At 38.8% G+C, this 16,439-nt stretch overlaps 1 protein-coding gene across 14 annotated transcripts in view; it reads right to left on the bottom strand.

Annotated features, from left to right (window-relative positions):
• The window catches only part of ep300b (E1A binding protein p300 b), a 44,407-nt gene extending 30,096 nt beyond the window's left edge, over positions 1 to 14,311 (bottom strand). For 12 of the 14 annotated variants that reach the window (XM_051888714.1, XM_051888718.1, XM_051888719.1 and 9 more), the window contains exons 1-6: positions 12,391 to 14,291; positions 9,746 to 10,329; positions 2,593 to 2,754; positions 1,846 to 2,086; positions 1,632 to 1,745; positions 1,135 to 1,362 (exon numbers count right to left, since the gene is read on the bottom strand). In XM_051888714.1, the coding sequence (XP_051744674.1) occupies positions 1,135 to 1,362; positions 1,632 to 1,745; positions 1,846 to 2,086; positions 2,593 to 2,754; positions 9,746 to 10,329; positions 12,391 to 12,484 (1,423 nt within the window). In that variant the 5' untranslated portion in view covers positions 12,485 to 14,291. Of the gene's footprint in view, positions 1 to 1,134; positions 1,363 to 1,631; positions 1,746 to 1,845; positions 2,087 to 2,592; positions 2,755 to 9,745; positions 10,330 to 12,390 lie in introns of all 14 variants that reach the window. The other 2 variants (XM_051888725.1, XM_051888716.1) reach the window with 2 other exon arrangements.
• Between the last annotated feature and the right edge of the window lie 2,128 nt (positions 14,312 to 16,439).

Here is a 16,439-nt window from a genome sequence, read left to right as displayed (position 1 = left end):
ATAAATAAATAAATAATATTAATTAAATAAATATATGCGCTGCATGTTTCTGAGTGTTTATACACATGAGCAGCTCATTATCTGCCAGAGTTTTCAGCAGCTCAGAGCAGCTCGGTTTACAGTAAATGCTGCTCCACACAAACTCTCTGCAAACAATCTCTGCATCTACTTTGAGTTTGAATCGTTTTAACGAATTTGGGAACGCAACATGCACCAATCATCTCATCATTCTTGTAATGTGAAGCACTTGACAAAAGAGAAGCTTTAAGGGCTTTGATGTTTTAAAAATGAAGAAATTAAAACAGCCATAAATATTAGCATTGTAATTAATGAAAAATAATGTAATGTAAAATAAAATTATTATTATTATTATTCATTATATTATTCTTCATAAATATTCCATTTTTTAATTTCCATTTCTATAAAACAATAATAATAACAACACATTTTTGGCCAAATTGTGCAGAGCTACACACAAGCACAGAAAAACAGGATTTTTTTTAATATCGCATTTTAAACTGCAATTTTAATCAGAAAAATCATGTATGTTGTATTGAATTACTGACACAATTTTTTTTTTAAACATATGATTTTATCAATATGATCTATTAGTGAAGTATGTAAATTTCTAGTTCTACACCAATATAGATGCATTTAATCAGAGGGCTTGTCCAAATACCCACAATTCTTGTTTTTGCACTTGATCACTTGTCTACTTACATGACGGATTTCCAGAGTTTGGCCGAAGTGTTCAAGTGGGCGTGAAGTCTGCGTTTTAAGATTTTTGTTTACTCAATGGGATGCACTTAATCACTGCGTGACTGTAATGCTTTATAATTTTTTATTTTTTTAAAAAAAAGTTTTACAAAATACATACGAATCTCTGCAGTCTCTGCACCAATGTAATGTGCAACACTTTGTGTTTTACAACCAAATTATGTTTGACATTTAATTAATTTACCTTACACTGGAAAGTTTTCCTACACATGATGCGAAATCAGGGCATGTAAGTTCCTGAACGTGATAAATGATATGCTTAGTCTAAAAGACCGCTCTGAAACGGTACTAGAGATGGCGTTGCGTTCACACGTTCTCAAGAGGCCAAGACGCAAGCCCAGATACGGAAACTCTCACCTATGTTGTTGAGTGTCCTCATGCCAGGTTGAGCAGGTACCGAGGTCTGCTGATTCTGATTGGATGCCTGGTTGCCCTGGTAGGTGAGTCCAAGAGCGGCGTATGCCCTTTCGATGGAGCTTGGGTCAATCTGACTGGGTGGGTTTAAGTTTGGGGCTGAAGGCTGGCCACCAGGTAATGACCCACCTAATGGACCACCCATGCCCATCCCAGCACCTCCCAGCAGAGCTAGAGAGAGAGAGAGAGAGAGAGAGATGAAGAATGAGAGATCGAACAACCCTTTCAAATACTAGAACATGTTGAGTACTAGAAGATAATTTAAACAATGTTTTAAATCAATGGAATCCAGTGTTGTTTTGGACCCCATTGACTTTCAGTGTATGGGTGAAAACAGCTGAAACATTCATCTAAATATTTTCTGTGTTCCACAGCAGAAAGAAAGTCATACAGATTTTGAACAACTTGGGGATGAGTAGCATTTGTGCACATTAGCTCACATTGCTGGTTTCTTTTGTCTCCGGCGCTCTTGAGCGGCAAGCAGACGGGACAGTCATGCCGCGTGCAGTTCTTCCAGTGAGAGATGATCTGCCTGGAGGACGCGCAGTGAGCCACTGTCGGGGAACACAAGCGCTCAAGTAAGGTGTTATCTTTTTTTATGTGTGGGGAAGATAAAATAGGAATGAAAGATTATAAATGGGTGGCTCCGCTCACCCTGGCAGGATTTGCCGGCCTGACAGTGGGTCATGTGATTGAGGACGTTCTTCATGGTTCTGCAGTGGGGCAGGTTGCACTGGCGGACCTCTCCGTTGGCCTGCTCTCTGCGATGGCACTTGTGAGCATGCAGTAACAGCACCAACTGCTGCTGAATGAGTTTACGCTTCTCCGGGTCCGCTGCAGGGGGCGCTACCGCCCCACCCGGGCCCGAGACGCCACCCACCACACCTGAGCTCTGCTAGAAACAGACAAAAAGAAGGGTTTCCAGGGGTCAGGATTTCATGTTCCTGCAGCTCCAAGTGATTTACATATTTAAGGATCAGGGAAGACTGGAGTGTCCGTTAGCAATGATGGCAGCATATACTGTTCAAGTTTGGGGTCGGTAAGATTTTTTTAATGTCATAATCAAGGCTGCATTTATTTGGTCAACAATACAGTAAAACAGTTATAATGTGATATATTATTACAATTTAAAATAACGGTTTTCTATTTGAATATATTTTAAAATGTAATTTATTCCTGTCACGGCAAAGCTGAATAAATGTTTTTACTGTCATTTTTGATCAATTTAATGCATCCTTGCTGAATAAACATAATATCTTTAAAAAAAAATGATGGGGAGTGTGGGATGGATGGATGGATGGAAGGACGGGCGGACGGAGTGCTGGTCATCCTTTCAGTCAGAGAGGGTAAGTGAATGTGTGAATGTGGTTTACTATGATATTTTCTATATAGGTCTCTCACCATGCCGCCCATATTCTGCCCATGCTGAGGTTTCTTGTCCATGTTGAACTGGTTAATGCTATTGGGTTGACCTGCTTTGTTTTGGAGCTGAGGCCCAAGGGACTGTCCTCCACACTGACCATACGAACCGCCGTAGGGGCCCGGAGCAGCCATCATTCCCATCTGAGAGACAGAAAGAGGGGAAAAAAGGAGGAAAAGCTTCATCAAGAATGAAAATAAGCTGGTGTTTCAGTCATAAAGGTTTCAATTGTCTAAATTTAAAAGATTAAAATCATTCAGAGCAGAATCATCAACCATCAATGAGTTATTAACAGCAAAACAAGAAAACAAACATCAGTAGATTCATTCAGCATGTTTAATGTTCACATTGTCTACTCACTTCATACATATAATGTTAGTGACACTGCGGTATCAATTCCGTAAAACAAACCTCAAACAGTTGCTAAAAATCTAAAAGAGCAAAGCAAAACAAAGAAAATGTCATTCCCTCTTTTTTTCTGCCCATTTCCTGCGGCCCAGGTTGTGCAATCGCCTGTGAATCCACAAAATGGTGCGCAGTTCCTCGTAAGAGGGAGTAGAGAAGGTTTTTCAAACTGAGGATTGTTTCAGATGTGTTCAAGGATCACATCACTGAACGTCTCATCCAAATCAAAGAAACACCACAAGATCTTTATTTATTCACTTGAGTAGTCTATTTCACTACCTGATTTCTAAGTGTTACTAGACAAAAAAATAGAGGGGAATACAGTGCTGTAACAAGAACATAACTAATCAGATTTGTATATTCGGACAATGAAACCCAGAACTTTCCACATTTAGTTTTTGAAAGAAACAACTTGAGTCTTCAAGTGAGTAAACACTACATGAGTCTTCAAGTCAAAGTTTGAAAATAAGAAAACTTGGCCTTTAAAAGTCATAGATCCTGATTTTTTTTTTTTTTTTTGACCTTTAATATTTGATATTAACTTCCTTCCAAAGCAACTAAACCGTTAAGTCTAGGTCCACAGGACTGATAGGTGTGTGACAGAAACAGAGCATTGCACTTTTTGTTCCATAAAACAGTTTAACAACTGTTAAAACAGGAAGTTGGGAAAAAACATAGAAGGGCTTGCACTTAAAAAAACAAAAAAAAACCAATGGATGGTTTATAGTTATTGATAGTGTTGTCACGGTACCAAAATTCCAGCAGTCGGTACCAATATCAGTAAAAATTTACGGTTCTCGGTACCAATTTCGGTACCACAGGAAAACCTGTTGGAACTATTTTACTATTTTATTTAACTAGCCTATTTTTAAAAACATATTAAATATGATGGTAATCATACATATAAATATTTGGAGCGTGTGTGTGTGTGTGTGTGTATGTATATATATATATATATATATATATATATATATATATATATATTTACACCTCAATGAAATAAATTTTGAAATATAAAAAAATAAATAGGCCTAAACAAATGCTCAAACATCCATTTTGTAACAGACGTGCGTGTTTATTTTAGTTATTCCTTCAATGAAACGACACACTACAGCCTGTAAAACTATGAAATAAATATCGGTAAATAATGGTAACCTAAATAATAAGAAAGTGAAGTATTATTCTAAAAAACATTCGTTTTTTTATTTCTACACAAAGATGCGTCATGTAGCCTACCTCTCTGCTCTTTGAGAGGGATGTGGGACACGAGCAGGAAAGAGACCATTTCTCTTTAATAATATCTTCATGTTATCTCCTGATGTTACAAGGAACTGACACTTGTTGTAAAAGGTCTGAAGAGCGAGTTTTATCTTCACACATTCAGGCTATATTTGATTTTGCGCTGCCAGAAAAAGCTAAACTAAAAATCACCGGTGTGTGAAACGCGCTATACAAATAAACTTGAAACGCCTTATCAAGTCTAATAACAAGCACAAACTGTGTTAAATAGAAATTGGCGTGCAAGCAAAAAGGTTTCTGCCCTACTGTGTTTTTTCCTACTTTACCACAGTAAGGAATGCAAATATAATGGGCCTAATTAAAAGCGAACCAAAAGAAGAAACGTTTATAATCCCCTGCGTGAGTGAAGATTTGGGAAAAGAAACAGAGATTCCATGTTCGGTGGAATAATGGAATATTGTTAAATTCTCTGCTAATCGGGTGACCAGATAGTGATTCGCAAAACAGAATACGAAGCCGACAAAGCTTAAATGTATGACATACCTCTCTCAGTCGGCATGAACCAAAATGTTTCCATGGCTGCAATGTCATATTTAATTGCTAACCTATTAGCCTATTTCTTCTATAAACAAAGCTTTGTGCTTCACTCGTGTCATATTCGCATGAAATACTGGCACAGTCCTATCAGTGGGTACCGAATACACCCGGATACTCGGTACTCCCGGTACTACAGAAATGCTGGTATCGTCACATTTTCAAAATTTCAGTACCGACTTGGTACCGAAGTACCGGTACTTTTGACAACACTAGTTATTGATTTCATTGGGTCTTTAATTCATCTGATGAAAAGTAACACTCATGTTGATGTAAAAAAAATTAAAATTAAAATTAATATATAAACAACTGCTTTTTATTTTAATATATTTTAAAATGTAGTTTATTTCTGTGACGGAAAAGCTGAATTTTCAGTAACCATTTGTGGAAACTAGGGATGTGCCCGAAGCCAAATACCTTATTCAAAAAGGCAAAGATAATGGCTTCAAAACAAATAACGAATTCAACAGAATAAAAGGAAAAATATTCGGCAGACAGTTCTCGTGTTTGCTTGAGCCAGGGGATCATAGCACGACATTATACATTAATTAAATGAGCACGATGATCGCAAATAGCTGCACTGCCGTCTCGGTGCGTCTCTCAGAAATAAGAGCCTGCCAGGAGTAAGGTAAATTAAAAAACTACTACTATTTCATGTGTCTATTTAAATGTTTTAAAATCTTATACAATATGATACACAAATGACTGTAAATTAAATGAACGCAGCACGGTCACAAATCAAATAGCCATATCGCCATCTCTGTGCGCCTCTCAGAAATAAGAGCATGACAAGAGTATTATCAACTAAAGGCTGGAATACACTACAAGACTTTTGCCCTGATTTACAGTCTGGACAACTTGACGCTAGCTGCCGAAAGTCAGAGCCAGCTGCAGATTTGAGTTGACAGATCTCACAGAAAATCGTGTATGATGATGACAGACTCAAATTTTGATTCCATCCAGTTGGAAGATATCAATGTGTGTTGTTCGTAATGTCTTTAAAGTCTGATAGTGTGTGATCGTTTGGTGTATATGTCGTTTAGTGTATGATGCCCAGTTATTCCTCTCTAACTATTTACAAAGTCAGCAAGTGTAAAATGCCTAGGCCCGGTTTCACAGACAGGGCTTAGCCTAAACCAGGATTAGGCCTTAGTGCAATTAGGATATTTAAGTAGCTTTTATAAACGTACACTAGAAAAAAAACATTGCTGGTGTGCATCTTGAGACAAAACAATGGCACTGACATATTGTAAGATCTGTCAGTACAAGTTGCTTTCAGTTAAAAAAAGCTCAAACATGCATTTTAGTCTAGGACCAGCTTAAGCCTTGTCTGTGAAACTGGGGGTATGTGTTTTAAAATCTGAACAGTGTATTCCAGCCTTTAGATACTGAATTATACACATTTTCTACTGCTTGATATGTCTTTTTAAAAGTTTTAAATCTTGTACAAGGTGACACATGATAAGTTTCTCCGTCTCACTCCCGGACCCAGCAAGCATTTTGTACTCTTTATAATTTTGTTCAGATTTGCATTTGTATGCATAGTAAAAGTTATTTTTGCAATTTTCAACCACTGAATATTTTCTTTCAATTTCCATGTTCTCTTATCAGCTATTTTATATAGAATCCTCTTATTTGAGGTTGTGGATGATTGTCCTGACATAACTCTGTACACAACATTCCTCTGGAATTTTATACCCTTTTACAATGTTAGGGAAAGTTACTTTTAAAAGTAATGCATTACTTAGTTACTTTTTATGGAAAGTAATGTGTTACGTTACTTTCGCGTTACTTTTTCTCATCTGGGCTGGGCTGTTTGTTTGTTTTTATAACAACAAAAAAGTTCTATTTTTGGCAAATGTTAAAGTCCCCGTGAACCGGAAGTTGCAAACGACTTTTCTCCAGTGTTGTGACGTATTACCAGAAATGGAATATTGAATAGAGGGCAGGGTTTTACTTTAGTGCTCCTCCTCTCCATCTCTGACTCATAGCAGACTAACGGTTGGAGGGGAGTGGTTTAAGCGTTTTCAACCCAAGCCGTCAAACTGCCATCATCAGAGAAGGAACGCCATTCCAGATGGGAAGTAACTCTTCAGATTTCGATTAAAGATTACCTTGCCTGGTTTAATTGTTCACCACAAGACCAGTAATATGCGCTAACAAAGTAAATAGGGTCAATTTTGATTTCATGACGACTTTAAGGCCCTTTCACAGCAAAAGTGAAATGAATAAGCCTCAGGCTGAAGGAAATGAAATTCACGCCTGTACAGTGGAGGGCGCAGTTTAAACAAACAAGCCTTTCAGCTGCGCTGCCATTCTGGATTACAGATGAATAGGATGAAGGAGAAGAAATAAATGAGTAAATGTATGCTCACGTTTAGTCTAGAATAACCATCATATTTACACAGCGCACACAACGCCTCTGCACTTACTCCCGACTTCTCTCAACATGGGGACAGGAAAGCTGTCAGTCAATATATGGGAAAATAAAGTAACTTGTGTTACTTATTTGAAAAAGTAATGCGTTACTTTCCTAGTTACTTTAAAAAAAAAAAGTAATGAGTACATAACTCGCTTTACATGTAATGCGCAGGGTTGGGGAGTAACGAAATACATGTAACGACGTTACGTATTTAAAATACAAAATTTGAGTAACTGTATTTCGTTAGTTACATTTTAAATAGATGGTAATCAAATTAGAGTTACATTCAAAAAGTATTTTAGATTACCAAAGTGATTACTTTGAATTTTAATGTCATTTATTTCATTTAATATTAACGTAAGCTGTTTAAGGATTTTTAACCAACGAGGCAATTGTTGATGATTCTCCGACTCTGTCTGTTTAAAAAAAAAAAAAAAAAAACGTGCGCAGCCTGTTCAGTTAGCAACCTGCAGAGTGCAGACATGTGATCGCACGCAAAAATGGACGGGAAAATGGATGTAATGCATTTCTCTCGTGGAAATTCAAAGACAATTTTACTTACAGTAGCCTATAAAAGTGCAAAAAGACGTAACATCACAGTGCAATGCAAGCTATGTCTGCCTGCAACAAAACTTCTATCGGCTTCAAAGGATTCCAGATCTAATCTGAAAAAGCATCTTGAGGTAGGCCTAAGTTGTTCTTGGTCTTTGAAAATTTTATTTTCCTTATTTATTCCTTATTTTCCTATTTGCTCATACATTGAGCTTTGTATGGTTATCATTAGCCTACATTTAATATTTAAGAATTTTAAGTAACTTGGGTCTTTAAAAAAATAACACGAAATCCTCATAGAATTAACATCCAATTAATCATGCGTTAAATAATGTTTTATAAATTTATAATAATTCATTCCAAATGTTCAGGTATACGGCCCGTTTATGCGAGTTCATGATCCGATTCGTGAACAAATTATTCTTTTGAGCCGATCTTTTTAATGAATCATTTGATTGCGTTTACAAAAATACTGTGAATAAATTATTCACGAATTTGATAGACCTGGAGTGTGTTTCCCAAAAGCATAGTTGGATAACTATAGTCGTAAATTCCACTGAACTTCATTGCGACCATATTTGATTTGCGAAACGCATCCTGACTATCAAGTTTGACTCAGCGATTCTGTTGTGGCGGTAGTCTCAGAGGATAATAAGTGAAAGAATCACTCAAAGTTTTCTCCATTCATTAAGCACATCTGTTGTATTACTTGGAGAACTGTGCCAGTTGTCTTGGCTACTTTTATTATTACTTTTATTATTCCTTTGGCGCATTTGGATTCGTTTTGAAGCTTAACTCTGAATCCCATTCACTGTATTTGCAATATAATATAAAAATTCTTATTTATTTATTTTTTTTGACAGGATGCTTGCTGCATTAGAAACATATTTATACTAGGGATAGTTCACACAAAATGACGTCATTTTTTTTTTTTTTCCAAACTTGTATTAGCCTACTTTCTTGTAAAACACAAAAAGAGAATAATGGTGGTGGAGGGATGCAAAAAACTGTTGAGAAACCATAGGTGAGTCAGCTATGAATATATAGGCCTTCTCTCAAGATGATTGAGTAGATCATTTTAACATTTTCTTTATAAATGTTCTAAAATGTTACAAACAAACTTTGTTTATAAAACATTTAAACCACTATGCCAATTCGAATAACAACCTATAATTTATTGTTTTTATTTAATATTTTGTTATCCCTCTGATGCACATCTTAAATATAATTTAGGAATGATATATCAATAGTAATTATATATGGATGATGTTAAAAGAAACAAATACTTTCATAATTTGTGTATCAAGATATTGAAATTCTTTACCAACACATTATGTCTAACAAACTGCTGATAGGCCTATATATTTTTGTTAATATATTAAGTATTTCAAAGTATTCCAAAGTATTTAGATTAAGTTACTAAACTTGAGTAATGTAACGAAATACGTTACAAATTACTTTTTAAAGCATGTATTTTGTAATCTGTAGTGAAATACATTTTAAAAGTAACCTACCCAACCATGGTATTGCGTTACCCCCAACACCGCCCTTTTATATAACATTTATTATTATTGTTTTAATTAGAAGATATTTGTAATAAAAATATTTATTATACAAGGCATATTTGTTAAATAAAACTATGAAGGCAACAGAATTAAAACAAGCTTCTCATGAAATTTTATGAACTTCCGGTTTAGACCCTGCACACTTTCTGTTTTTCCTAATACAGATACAGATCATTTTGATATTTTAACAGATAGAGATATTGACACCTAGTGGAAAATATAGTTCTTTCATTCAGAAACATGTCAGATTACAGAAGTGTAATGAGTTAGCTTTAAAGTTTGAAGTGCATGGATGCATTTTAAACTGAACAAGCAAACAGAATCACCTGTCTCACTATAGTATTGTTCACAGGTTACCTTGTTCACTGTTGCTGGTTGCTGCGGTCTCATTGCTGCCTGCGCCATCTGCTGCCCTGCGTTCTGCTGCTGCAGAGAGTCGGGCAACATGTTCCCGTTACCAGCCATGCCCGCATTCATGTTCACATTGGCGTAGCCCATTCTGGGTGCGCCATTCATCATCTGCCCTCCCATCATGCTCTGCGGCTGTCCGTTCCCTTTCTGGGTGCCCATCATGCCCCGGTTCATTCCTGCCACCATGCCAGGCTGCGGCATCATGCCAGGCTGCTGCTGTTGAGGGCCACCCAGTCCCTGAGTAACCGGGCCGCCGCCCAGACCTCCCATCATCCCCAGGGAGGCCGCGCTACCGGGGCTGCTGGTGGCTGTGGAGGTGGATGGAGGGGCGCCAGGGCGGAGCAGCTCAGACAGGTGCTTGTGTTTGGCCGCAGTGTCCTGGCCCGAGCCGCCCAGAGGACCCGACATCCCTCCGCCTCCCAGACTGGTGTGCAACTGGCCGGGGTCCATCCCGTTAGGAAGGCCCAGGTCGGAGGAGTTAATGAGCTCATCTGGGAGGTCATGCTCCAGGTCAAATAGAGAGCCGAAATCTGAAAGACAGAGAAAAACAGACTTTAATCAGGTTGTCGCTCACAGAAAAAAAAAAAAAAAATCACTCATAATTAGATCCATTAGAGAATAATTATAGTGTGCCCAAAAAATGAGACGTTTCCAGCAAAGCCACAGCAAAAGAAATAATATTTTACCCAAGATGTGACTGAAATTAATCTGATGAGATTAAATAATACTACACAATGACAATAAACGGACAACGTCTCTAATGGAAAGTTAGACTGCTCAGTATCTCGGTCTATCAGACACAATACAGCAAGAAATTGACACAAAACTGACCAGTGAAATTTAATGAATCTCAGCTGATGGTGAGAAAACTGCAACAGATTATTGCAGCTCTCGTGATGAGAAAAAAGCTGAGATTATCGCCTCACAGGACAGCAGTATGTAGTAGAGCCGGTGTGTGCATATCCTAATGGTTCATACTAATAAAAAACACATGGCATGGCATAACAATGGACAAGTGGGACAAAATGGGGGCCTTTTCCTACATAATGGCAAGTCCTGATAACAGCAAAAACTTATACTTGCAATATACTCTAAATAAGAAGCAAGCACATTTTTGAATGCAGTCTCAACATTAGTGATAAATTGATCTATCAGCCAAGTGATTAATTATACAATATTTAGATTTGAGTTGAGATTATCGTCATAGACAAAATGGTTAAAAAACACTTCTGTTAATGTTATCAGTCTGTTTTAAAATCTACAGATAACCCTTTTAATGGATAGCATAGGTAAGAGTGGAGTAATATGTTGCATTTAAAGTAATATGTGGAGTAATATGTTGCATATGTTGCATTGAAATATTTACGCATTTAAATATATATTATTTAAATGCATAAATATTTCAAGAGATGCATATGAGAAAAGTGAAAGCATTTTTGGCATGTAAAAAAAAAAAATCTATAGAATTTAACATTTCTAAAAATGGAAAAAAAAAAACATTTAAATTCACTGAAATATTCTGAATATTAAAATAACCTATTTATGGCCGGTTTATGGGTATCTTTAAGAAACTGTGGATAGCAGGCAATAAAATAACTCTGGAATAAAATTCCAAGTATTCATAACATCTCATTTCTCAGTGCCTAGACGAAAACATAAACAGTGGCACAACTTACCCCGAACGTCCCAAACTTATTTTCAGTTATCAAAAGCTTCTTTTTTGAAATAAGGTGTTGATTCAAATTCACCTTATTTTATATTAGTAAATATATAAAAGCATAACAGCAACCATTAAAACACTGTATTGTGGATCTCTACAGTGCACAAGACAATATGAACAGACTTCGATTTCTAGACATTAAACTCTACTAGAAGAAGAAAAAAAAAACTGCTTAAACCAGCCTAGGATGGTTAGCTGGCCTTAACTGGACAGGCTGGTTTCAGAAGGATCTTGGGCACTTTTCCTCTGGTCAGACAGGAAGACCAGCAAACCACCTTAAGATAGTTTGAGATATAGAAAAACCAGTTAGATGAGGTAGCATCTACCGCTTAGTGTTTATTAGAAACTCGCAAACACTGGTTTGTCTACTTCTTAGTACACACTAAATGTGAAGCAACTTGATAAGAAGTGATCTCGACGTCGTTCCCAACCGTGTGTCAGTAAAGCGACGTGATTTATAACGCGTGTATGTCGAGTTTTCCCTTTTCCTGACAAGCTCAAAATGCATCACCTCATAAACCTTTGACACCAACCTCAACTCTCGACATCGTACAACGACGTACAAAGCCAAAAGTTTGTGTAACGTACACCCGGAAAAACACTGCCTACTATTTTGCACACTCAGACGATCAAGCACAAACAGTTTTGTAACGCACCTCATCAACTTCAAATGAAAACATTGAGCAAATTAGCCTGCTAGCTATGCTGCTAAGTTATTTAAATACCGAGGATGATGCAAACAAACACATACAACAAAAGAAAGCTCTTAAAAACACACGTCGCGTGTTTTTTTCATACATGCACGCGAACGGCTGCGGTGTGCAGGCGCGAGATACGCCGCACACCGCAGCGCGTGAACATTATTATTTACCGTTTCCATCGCTCGCGGAGACCGACAGAGCCGGGGAAGACAATTTAGGCCTCTTAGCTGAAGGCGGACCGGAGTCCAGCACATTATCGGCCATAGTTTTCCTCCGGTTTAGTGTTAATGCATATATCCCGCGTAGGATAGCCCTTCCTGTGCAGTCGCGAGCCGATGTGCGAATGAAATCTCCTCGTTCACGAGCTCCGGACGTATTCCCGTTTCCCTTTCATGGGACGATACATGCATGCAATGCAATGCTTCAATGTTCAGTCCACCTTTAATGCTCCCTTTTGAGATTTTCTAGTCTTTAGTTCCTCAAAGTATATTTCCGAATGGAGGAGGTGAAGGGAGGGACAGACGGTCATGCAAGCTCGCCGCAAACTCACGTAGCCTCTTCGGCGTCTGAGCAATTTTCCCAAGATTTATCCTCGCTGCTTGCATCCGTCTTTTCCGCCATTGTCGGCGGCGAACTGAAGTGTTGTTTTTTTTTTTTTTTTTTTAAGGCGTTGTGTACGAGAAAGCGAACTCACTCCGGTGCGACTTCATGCAATGCTTATAAGCAAACACTAAGATTTAGAATTCCGTCTCCCTTTGCATTGTAGCATGTGCAATTCTCAGCCAGCATCACTTTACTTAGATTAAAAGTCCATCAAGCTCCTTAAAATTGACATGAATCTCCTTCGCCAACGTCTTTATTTCCTCCCAAGTAATTAAGTTGGATAGAGAGAACAAATAAATACTTGAAAATTGGAATATAATTAAGCAATCATATGAATGTAAAAGTTTCCTCCTCAGACAGTACTCTTTGCAGAATAAATAACACGAGAAATGTGCATCCAAGGACTGAAATGACTTGAGTTTGTATGCACGAGCTACCACTTTAGAGGATTCCAGACAACTTGCATATTTAAGTGTCCATGTCTTAGTATTTTGCAACAACACTTCAAAGTGACAAGTTAAATGGTTTATTGTGCATTCACATCTGAATACGGCTCGTGCGCCCTCTGTGTGAATGTGTCCACTGCACGAGTTAAAAGTGTTTGCAGGAAATCTCTGATCATTGCTTCACGAGACCACCCTGCACTGCGCACAGCTCGTGCATGCAAAATGCAAAGAAATGATTTCAAAAGTGGCTGTCTAATGGACAGAACATGTATGCAATTAGTCGTTCGTCTGAAGTGCAAGAAGATGTTGTCTCGCAGTTCGCTGTGCACGAACTAAAGAATGGGAATCAAGTGAAGTTGGTCAGTGCATTTGCTTGTATTTCAATGCACTGTCAAATGGAGCAAATAAGAATAATTTGTCACTGCACGAAGAGCCTTGCGGAGCATTAAAGAAAGAGCGAGAGGAACAGCAGTGGGTCGAAAATAGAATGAACCGAACCGAGGTGGACTTCAGTAATATTTCGGGTCTGAAGCATCTGCCGATCCGGGTGATATTGCCAGCTGCACCCCCCAAAATCTGGGGGTCCTCAAACCCCTTTCATAGGCTTTGTGATGCTGTGAACCCCCCTGCGCGTTCATCCCTTTTAAATTTCTCCCTTCTTTTGCACAGTTCCTGCAATTTTTCCCACTTTCGCTGTCGTCCACCAGCAACCGGCGATGTAATTTCACAGATATTCCCACTTCGTGACGCTGTTATTTTCCTTTTCCCCCTGACGAGCTTCCCTTCGTTTAAATGTATTGCCCTCTTCCGCCTCTCCGCTTCGTTAAAAAAAAAGAACAGAAAAAGAAAGGCAAACCCGGTCTGCTTTTTTTATTTCCACACTGGAGAATCTATAATCTCCCTCCGTTTCCTCCGCTAATCACCCGGGTTGTGTTTTATCCGGTTTGGATCCGCGAGGACGGAGCCGGCGGCGCTCAGAGTCGCAGTGGTCGGCGCTCGAGTGGCTTTTTTTCGGTCGCTCCTGCCTCCTTCACTCTCTCCGCACAAACAAAATGGCGGCTTGTTGTTTCTACTCCTCTGGCTGGGGGGAGGGAAGGTTGGAGGTGCGGTAACATTAGTAAAGGGGGGTGGAGGGGGAGATGGCGATCGGGATTTCCCGGACAGTGCTGTTTCCGTACTGTTTCGGAGTTGCGACTTTTCTGGGCGGGTGCAAGACGGCGTCCAAACATCATCAGATGATGGAGTCACTAATAGTGAAATGATGCCCACAGTGTGACTTGTTCAGCAGAATACATTACTCGACTTGGCTTTCTACCTGGAGGGACAGTGAAGCCCAGGGGTCAAGTGCCCTAATGAAGAGAATAAGCAGTGTAATTTTTGGCCGTCACACTGAATGGTCTCAGTTCAGAGGTTTTTTCGCTAAGCCTAGTAAGCTTCCAACCTAGATAGTATTTTTGGACATCATAAGCACATTCATAGTCAGCTTAGTTCAAAAACTAAACAGCTTTTTTTGGGCATTTACGAATGATCTCAGCTGAAGGATTGTGTCCCACAACCAAGGGAACTGAATATGCAACCAGCATTTTGGGCATCATCGTGTTCAGAGTCATTTCAGCTCAAAAACCTCAAGTTGCTTACCCGGCATTAGAGGCACCTTTGGCGAGGTCTGATTGAGCTCAGCTCAAAAAGAGACTTGTCTATGTAGACAGCATTATAAATGAGTTCAAAGTCAATTCATGTTAAAAATCTCGCAAAGCCCGGCTTTCGACCTGGACAGCTTTTTTGACCACACTGCGAATCATCTCAGCTGAGAGTGTCCCAAATCACACACTATATACTATGCACTATATACTTAACTGTGTAGTGTATACATTTTATAAGGTTATTTTGTCATTCAGCATCATAGTCTGATAGTAAAGCTGCAACAGTTGAGTGCATGAAGTGCCCAAGATTACACACTTCCTTTTTTTTTGGTTAAGTGCATCACCTGGGTATTTAATGGGCTCCTTTTGGGGAGGGGGATTTTCAAACAAAACACTGAAAACACTGAAAAAACTATTAATAGAAAAACTATTAATACTACAAGACGACATAGAATAGTGCACAAGTACACAAATTGGGATGCACTCGGTGTCTAAAGACAGCAGCGTTGCTGCACATCATACTGAGTCATTTGAGTTCAAGGGCTGTTTTGCAAAAAACCTAGTGGTCTGCAAACCTAGACAGCATTTTTGATGTCATAAACGCATTCAGCTTAGCTCAAACGTTGATTACCTAGACCGCATTTTTGGGCATGAGCGCATTACGAATCATCTCAGCTGAGAGATTGTGTCTTAAAATCAAGGGAACTGACTATGTAGCCAGCATGTTGGGCATCATATGCATATTCAGAGTCAATTCAGCTCAAAAATGTACTTACTCAGCATTTTCTGGGCATAAACTGATTGCAAGTCATCTCAGCTGAGAGATGTGTCTCACAACCTAGCGAGCTGCCTACCTAGACATACTTTTTGAGAACTTTCTGCACATTCTGATTGAGCTCAGCTCAAAAAACTGAAAACCTAGGAACATTTTGGGGCATCATAAGCATGCTCAGTCAATCCAGCTCAAAAACTCCAAAACATAGTGAGCTGCCTACCTAGAACGCGTTTTTGGATCTCAAGGAAACCTTCATAGTCCACTCAGCTCAGAGACATTGCTTAACTAGACAGCATTTCTGCTCAAAACATAGGGAGCTGACAATGTAGCCAGCATTTTTTGGGGGCATCATAAGCCTATTAAGAGTCAATTCAGCTCAAAAACCTCAATATCTAGTGAGTGGCCTACCTAGACCGCATTTCCGGGCCTCATTTGCTTACCCATGGCATTAATGCATTTTTGGCATAGCGGAGAAATTGTCTCTCAAAACCTAGTGCGATGCCTACCTAGACCTACTTTTTGGGCGTCATCTACACATTCTGAGTCAGCTTAGTTCAGAAAACTCAAAATATAGACCACATTTTGGGGCATCATAGCATGTTTAGAGTAAAAAAAAACTCCAAAACCCAATGAGCTGCCTGCCTAGACAGCATTCAAAATCACTTCTGTTCAAAAACCTATACACCCATTGAGCAGCTTTTTAGAGCATCACAAAACCCACTTAAGACAGTGGGCATTATGAGTCAGCTAAG

Source organism: Ctenopharyngodon idella, chromosome 3, assembly GCF_019924925.1.
Source record: "Ctenopharyngodon idella isolate HZGC_01 chromosome 3, HZGC01, whole genome shotgun sequence".
Taxonomy (NCBI): domain Eukaryota; kingdom Metazoa; phylum Chordata; class Actinopteri; order Cypriniformes; family Xenocyprididae; genus Ctenopharyngodon; species Ctenopharyngodon idella.
Note: the sequence above shows the minus strand (reverse complement) of the source record. Positions and strands in the feature narration are given on the sequence as shown.